Raw genomic sequence first — 8095 nt, 5'->3', positions numbered from 1 at the left:
CCTGATCAACAGAACCTTCGCTTGGAGCTTCAATAATCCTTGCAGACTCAGGAGCTTGCACACACATTGCGGGAGCAACAACCGAAGCCCAAGAGCGCCCATCTGAGGAAGGGCGAGGCGGAGCTGGGGGGTCACGCACACAGTGGCGAACAGCTTCGACGGAGGAGTGACGCAGAGAACAGTCCCTCTCACGGTGTCCAGAGCGAAGGCAAGTGAGGCATCGAAACGGGTCGCGGCAGGACGCAACCTTGTGGTCCAGAGCCAAGCAACGGAAACATTGACCACGGGTTCTCCTCTTGAATGTGTCGGCTTGCACAGACCTCGCATCATGAAAGGTCGGGGACGTGGAAGACTTGCTGCAAGGCACATGACGGGGACGACGCCTTCGTCCGACGTAAATCCAGGGACCATCCCCAGGTTGTGCGACCACAACTTCCGCCTGATCACAAGGATAGCAGCAAGCAGTCGACGCACCAACCGCACCAGAGCATGAGCCTTCGACAACAGACGTTGCCATCTTCGGTGCGCCAGGTCCCCTTTGCCAGAATCGCCGTTGTCACGATCCTCGCCTGAACCCTGGCCATCTGCATCGACCAGAGATGCCCACGGCCCCGCATGAGCAACATTGGCGTCAACAGAGCACAGGGAATACTGGGAGGCAGCCGGCGGCGACCGTGGAGCAAGCTCCTCCTCTCCGTCGTCATTGTCGTCCTCCTCCTTGCCAGCGGAGCTCCAGAGGGGCGGCGGTGGCACTACCGACATCACCAGATCGGGAGGAAGTTTGCCCACATCCTTGAGAAGAGAGCAACATGGCAAGCGCTTCATGGTGCAGGGAACGATGGTCGGCGGCAGATGGGCCAGCTCCACACTCCCCTCGCCATCGACGGTGGAGCACCGGGAGCCAGGCCTAGCCCTGAGCAGCACCCCCATCACATCGTCAGGAGCATCGCTCCGGACAGCCGGAGGCAACCGAGAGACGGGATCCAGATCCGCCTGATCTGGATCGAGCGGGGGAGGGGTGATGGGGATCGACGCCGGTGGCTCCGGCAGCTGGCTGGAGGAGGCGCCGGCCAAGGTGGCGGGTGACGGAGCTGGGAAGCTCGTCGCTGCAGCCTTCGAGGAGCACGAGCGGGAGACCTGCGCACTCCGCCGGCCACCGTTCTCCTGCCGCATCCTACAGGCTGGGGGTAGCGGCCGCGAGCGCGGGAGCACGCGAGGCGCCGGTAGGGTGGCCGGCGGGGCCGGGGTGGCCGCCGCCGGTGGGGGCTGGTTGAGGGGCGCGGGGTCGGGGTCGCGAGAGAGCCGTTGCATTGTATAGTACCACAAATAAAACTGCCAAATGTTGTTAGGGCACAACTCGGTGCCAAAGACTAATCTCACAGTTCTCCAAACCACCCAAGCCAATGGGCATAAGAAGAAGAGATGCTGGGACATCTCTCTCTTGCTGCAAAAAGAGCAGCGCGGATTCCCCGTCCAATTTCTCCTGCTCATAGCATCCCTGGTCAACACGGCATATTGAAAAAGTTGCCAAAGGAAGATATGGATTTTAGAAGGAATTTTAGCTTTCCAAATCCACTTAAAACCACAACCCGTGATATTTCTCTCTATGTGTTCATACATCAACTTAGTAGTAAAAGTCTGCTTGGGGCCCAAAGCCTAAACAATCTTATCAGGATCAGAGGTAATATCCAGCCCAACAATAAAAGAGCACATCTGCAGTCTAGCAATATTACCAGAACCAAGAAGCACATCCCTACCAGCCATATAGCACTCTTTTACTTTCATAATAGCCTTCCAAATAGGGGAATCAGAGAATCTGCTTTTGACCGTGGCCACAGAATCTCTCTGAAGACATTTCGCTTTAACTATATCTTGCCAAAAACCATCTTGAGTATCAAGTTTCCACCACCACTTGTTAAGTAGACTGATATTTTGTTTCTGGAGGTCCTTGACTATTTCATTGATCTATCACACTTGTCTCTGTTTCACGTATGCCGTCCTTCTACTTATATCTTTTTATTGAGGAAGACTAGGCTCATTCCAAATCATATAGGTGTCTTGTATGATATTGCACTCAGCAAGAGGCCCTGAGAATGTAAATTGTCTGCAGAATGAAGACTATAGTGTCCTGGGATTCCTGTAAATTATCACTCTGGGCATATAAATTATGTGAACACTGTATTATCGCTCCAGAACCAACAGCCCATACACGTATAGTAGAGGGTATTAATTAGCTAAAACAGGCAATGAACAAAAAACAGTTCTATAAAATTCCGCTACATGCACGCTGAACAGTGTATAGATACTACAAAATGCTAAACAAGAACGATCAGAGTCAAGGACCAAAGTTACCACCAGACGGATTCATAGCGGCGGCCTCATAACACGATGAAAAGAAGAACCAGTGAAATAAACTCACCAAAAAACAAGCGCATCAAAGCAGGATAATTAATACTCACTCGGTCCTGGTTTATTGAGCCGCCTGTGGCCTGTACTATAGTGTCAAACTTTGAGCATAAATAGTTAATTAATAATATATAAACTAGTTTAAGTCACAAAATCACATGGTGGGAATACTCTTCGAAGCAGGGAGCATACCCAAACAGTTCACTGCCACAAAGAATCGCGGGTGTGGTCTGCTGGGGCCAAGGCGGGCGCGCATTCTACACTCGAGATAAAGGTAGGAGAAAGGACGGAGAAATCCTCAAGATGAAGTTTTACTAGTTGACTCAAGCGCAGAGGTAAAAAAACTAAAAATATATGCTAGAATTTAAGCAGATAGCATGACCAATAATTTTAATTTATAATTTTTTACCAAAAACAATATTCCATAAAGAAAGATGCACCATGATGCTTTCATTTCTTCTTGCAGCCATCAATTGCCTATTTGACTATTTCAACCATGGAGATAAAAGCTAAGCAAATATATTCATTCACATCTGATGAGAAAAACCATGGAAGGATCAATCCAATAACAGTGACACATAGATAAGTTTTCCTCAGAGCACGCATTGGATTCTATTGTCCTCCAAACTGTAACATTCAGACTTGTGCTTGATGATCTGGAAACCATTGACATCGCGCACCACCTCCACACCGGTCAAGATGGTAAGCTCATCGACCGCACCATCAAGTGGTGCGCACGAGGTGTGCCTCAAGAGATTCCGAAAGCTGGTGGCGATGCAGAACTTACCTGAGCCCATGTTTAGCAGGTGCCTCTGCCGTGGCAAGCACTCATCCGGCAGGCGGCTGAGATAGCTCCAGGAGTGCCGCACCACCGGTTGCCTGGAGGAATCGAAGTCAAAAGCACGCAGGCAATGGTTGGGGTTGCCAATGGCATCGTCGAGGCCAAACCAGAGGCCAAACTCAGGGACATACTCTGCCGCACCATGGACGGGCAGCACCCAGCTGCCAGCCTGTCTCCACTCGCGGGTTACCGTGTCAAAGAAGGCGCAGGCTCCGGCATCCACGGATGAGGCACATATTGTGGTGGCATCCAACACGACCGCTGCAGAGGGAGCACAAACTTTGCTGTTGCCGCCAGGCAGGCACTGCGGAAACAATGGCGGGCAGGGCAGAGGTCGCCAGTACCAAGGCGGTTTGCTCAGATCAGTTGTCCTGGTATATTTCAAGACCTCAAACAAGCCACCGTCCTCTCCTTTGCCTATGACATACAGCTCGTGGTATTCTTGGCCATAGCCCCGCCGAGTGATGGACAGGGAGATTGAGTCGCTCTGCTTACAGAAGTTGGCTTGGGGCATGCCAAAGACAAAGTCCGTGCTAGTGTCGTACATCATCGTGTGGACGTTAGGGCTGACGAACATGACAGAGCCCTCCCCCTGCCCTTTCAGCAGGGAGAAGAAATGTCTGGCCGTTAAGTCGGCCATGTTAGGCAGTGATGAGAAGTTGATGTTCGTCTTGGGCAGACGCTGCTTGGGGCTCCCTTTCAACATGGTGGATAACCATCCCTTCTTATTGGCTTCTGCTTTTTGGGCAGCTTCTGTTGAAGGGTAGAAGAGATGCTCCATGAGGTTGATACGGCGCAGGGAATAAACTCCCTTGGGGTAATTGTGTACTATCATATTCGCAAACTGACGATTCATCATCCTCGAGAATTTAACACACCCAGTAGTTGAATATCGTGGCTATCAAAAGGAAAAAGTTAGTACAGTAGCATTAACACTTGTCGAAAACTAAAATATCAGGATTACTCTAAATAGAAAGATCAAAGGGTCTGTCTAGTTACTGCAAATCTAAGTGACTCAATCAACATAAAAAGGAAAAGCAAAAGAAAAAGGAAAATACCTGCATGAATCTCCGAGTAAAATCAATGACATAGGACTTACACTTTGATGTGCAATACTTAGGGCACATCTAGACGTGCTCTAGCAAAACCGAAGATCAAGGGTGTGTTTGATTGAAGAATGTGAGTGCTACATATAAATTTTGTCAAATTATATTTCCATCTAGTATCATATTTTATCTTTTGTAACTAACTAACATTTTCATGCTACTTCTCTCTTCCAGAACAAAGACAAAAGGGGGAAATATATCAATGTGCCTATTGCCAACTTTGATTAGATGGAGTTCATATTTCAGGATAAGCATGCTACCGGAGAGTTCACGGTCCTTCAAACACCCTATGACCGTGTTCATGCCCGTGACAAGGATTTTATTGGTGATACCGAGAAGAAAATATGAGTGATGTTAAGGTTGATCCTGCAACACATTATGATTCAGATTGTGTTCTTGACGACACCACTAATGAATGCTCGTCTTCGAAGCGTCCTAGAGGTGGCAAACGTGATAAAGGTAAGTGGGTGAAGTGTGATGAGAGCGCAGCTCAAGACATGACGCGGTCTCTGCGTGATATGTCGGATACTATGCGTTCCACACACGTACCAACCCGAATGAGAATTTATTCAAAATAATTGATGACATTGAAGAATACCCTCTCTTCATCCGACTTGTGCTACAGACATCTGTGGCCACCAATGAACAAGTGGCTTCCATGTTGAAGGGGAGACCGATGGCTGCTATTCAAGAGTTTGGGTGCTGGATCGGTGATAACTAGCTTTCCTGAATACGTTCCCGTTGCTCCTGCTGTGTGATTCATTTCACTGCGAACTTTCAGGATTATTTTGTATGTCTTCCGGCATCGTCTCCTAGGGAGATAATGACCGTGCCTCCTCATGCAGGCATGTAACGATGTCACAGAGTTATTCATTCCTGAACAATAAGCTTTTTACTCAGATTCTTTATCAGTCAGTGTGTTAAATTAATCATCATAAAGCTGCGCTGAATTTTTGCATGACTATTTACAACTTGATCTGCTTATAGCTATTTCTCTGTTTCACTGTTTTTTCAAGGTATTGTAGTGATGATGCACTTGTTATAAGCTACTCCCTCCGTCCCAAAATTCTTGTCTTAAATTTGTCTAGATACGGACGTATCTAATACTAAAATGTGACTTGATACATCCGTATTTAACAAATCTAGGACAAGAATTTTGGGATATTTGGATCCTATCAAGACGAGCTAGCTTGCCCTCGACACAGGCAAACGGCTAGCTGCTGGCTCTTGCCAGCAACGGCACTGAACCAAACGGGCAGCTAAGGCAAAGATAGCCCAGCCGAGCTAAGCTAGCTCAGCTATAGGCAAGCTGGGCAACACAACCAAACGCACCCTAATGGTTTGGCGAGAAGGACAAGAATCGAAAGCTCATACCTGCAGCACCAAAATCTAATGTAATTTTGTGTGCCACCCGTACAAATTTCACATCTAGGGCCGTCGTCGGTACGAGAACTAATCCTACAAGCGTTTCCCTGTGGTAGGAGCTGTGAGCCACGGGCGCAGATCGCATACAGACGAAAGGTTAGGCTGGGAGAGGTTCGGATGAATACCTGAAGCTGGCGCCCGGATCTGACAAGCCGGCGCCTGGAAAGTGGGGTAGAAAGGCGGCGGAGGAGGGGAGGGGAGGGGAGGCGAGGCGAGGCGAGATTTCGAAGGGACCTAGATTGTTCTCGTGGCCGAAGTTTTCTTAAGGCCGCGAATAACTGCCAAACTTCAGCTCCGGAGGTGGGATCGGTCGAACGGTCGTTCCCCACGGGAGATCGATCGATCGGTCGAACGATTTTAGTTCTCTTTTTTTCCAGAAAATTATTACGATTTTAGTTTCTTTTAGTTTTATTACGATTTTAGAGCATCCACAGCTGTGCGCCTCAAACCGGCCTCATACGCGTGGGCGGGCCCCGGTCATGATTTTTTAACTCAGATGTGCTCGTTTAAACCGGCCTCAAATGTCCGAACTGACCGGCACCCCTCATATCATGACCAAATATGGGGCGGATATGGGGCGCCCGCCACGTCAGACCCGACAGCATAACCTCATCCCCAATTGCATCAAATTCACCAAACCCTTCCTCCTCCCCCCGTCGCCCTCCAAGCTTTCCCACGCCCGAGCCCTCGCCATCCTCCACCCTTGCTCCCCATCCTCACCACTTGTCCCATCCCTGACCGTCGCGACGGAGACACAGTCCGCCTCGTCCGTCGGCGTCTCTTCGTCGGCTCCGTCTTGCAAGGTGGAGAACGTGGCTGAAAAGTTGCGGCGACGCCGACAGCGAGAGAGGGAGGCAGCGGCGACGCAGGGAGATTTAGACATGGTGGAGCAACTGTCTCCTCCGCCGCGCCCGGACCCCCGCAATCTTCTATCCAAGCGCCGATGTGAATTACGATGTCCGACCCTGTTGGGACAGAGGAGGATTCAACGACATGCTGAGCCACTCCGGAGAGCTTTCCGCCGACGCAGATGCCGGCGGTCAACGTATGTGACTCGCCCAACTCGTTCGGGCGTGGATGAGCATGGGCAAAGGCTCCGCCCGGGCTATCCTCAACATGTTCGACGGAATGACAGAAGAAGAGTCAAGGCGTTTTCTTTACTCCTGTTCGATCAAATTTTTGCATAGATCACTAGTTCATTTGGCACATGATGAATGCTTGCAAACCATGACCGTGTAGGAGGCGTTCTTGTCGAACATGATCAATGACAATGAAGATTCGACCATAATGAAGTATGAATTGGAGGGAACCACCGCATTTGAAGTTGGTGCAACATTCGATCCCAATCCGAGCAGGAAGAAGAAGACCAAGACGACAAAGGCAAGAGATCGGCATTCTCAAGATTTGAGGACATCTTGTTGGTCAAAGCTTGATTGACCACAACAATGGATCCAATATGCAGCACAGAGCAAAAGAGGAACACACATTGGGAGAAGATTTGGAATGAGTATCACGAACAAAAGAAGTATGTGGAGTCGCATCATATCATGACACCCGCAATGTGGCATCTCTCCAACATCGATGGGGGGTCATTCAAGGGGAAGTGAACAAGTACGTCGGCTACTACTCACAAGTGATCAAACGCCCTCAAAGTGGGATGGGAGTGGCAACTCACGTAAGCTCAATTTCTTCATCTTGTCGTCATTTGCATTCTCGTGCTCATACATATGTTGTTTGCTAGACGATGACGGCAGCCACTTTGTATAACAAGGTGGAGAAGAAGCCATTTGCTTTTAGCCATTGTTGGATCATCTTGAATGGCAAGCCGAAGTGGAATCAAGTTGTGGCCGATCTCAAGTCCGACAAGAAGAGGAACGATGGCCACTAGTAGAAAACAGGGCTTGGGTTTTTGCCAGATCAGAGCAACAGTCTCGGTCGTGTTATGAATCGGGACTAATGGGAGCATCGGTCCCGGTTTGAGCGGCCAAGACGCCGACCGGGCCTCGGCAGGCACCAGTCCCGGTTCGGCTGGGACCTTTAGTCCCGGTTCTAGACACCAACCGGGACTAAAGGGCCTCACTCCTGGCAAAACTCCTTTAGTCCCGGTTGGTGTCTGGAACGGGGACTAAAGGTCAGTCTTTAGTCCCGGTTCTGGACACCATCCGGGACTAAAAAGATGCATATACATATGCTCGCCCCTGCCCGCTCACTCCTCTGTTTTTTGGCCGGCCGGTGTGTGGGAGGTGTGTGCTACTCTATTCTCACCTCCTATGCACATGAGGTGTTCGATGAAATGCCTGAGCCACACTTAAGCTTT

General features: G+C 49.7%; 1 protein-coding gene across 1 annotated transcript; it reads right to left on the bottom strand.

The window, feature by feature from the left end:
* Positions 1-2769: 2769 nt before the first annotated feature.
* On the bottom strand, positions 2770-6060 carry LOC123112349 (uncharacterized). The gene is made up of 2 exons (XM_044533307.1): positions 5904-6060; positions 2770-4145 (listed from the first exon to the last, which is right to left on the bottom strand). The coding sequence occupies exon 2, from the start codon at positions 4104-4106 to the stop codon at positions 3000-3002; it is 1107 nt and encodes a 368-aa protein (XP_044389242.1). The 5' UTR covers positions 4107-4145; positions 5904-6060; the 3' UTR covers positions 2770-2999.
* Positions 6061-8095: the final 2035 nt, after the last annotated feature.

The sequence above is a fragment of the Triticum aestivum genome, chromosome 5B (assembly GCF_018294505.1).
Source record: "Triticum aestivum cultivar Chinese Spring chromosome 5B, IWGSC CS RefSeq v2.1, whole genome shotgun sequence".
NCBI classification, from domain to species: domain Eukaryota; kingdom Viridiplantae; phylum Streptophyta; class Magnoliopsida; order Poales; family Poaceae; genus Triticum; species Triticum aestivum.
The sequence above is the reverse complement of the archived record's forward strand: the minus strand, read 5'-3'. Positions and strand labels throughout refer to the sequence as shown.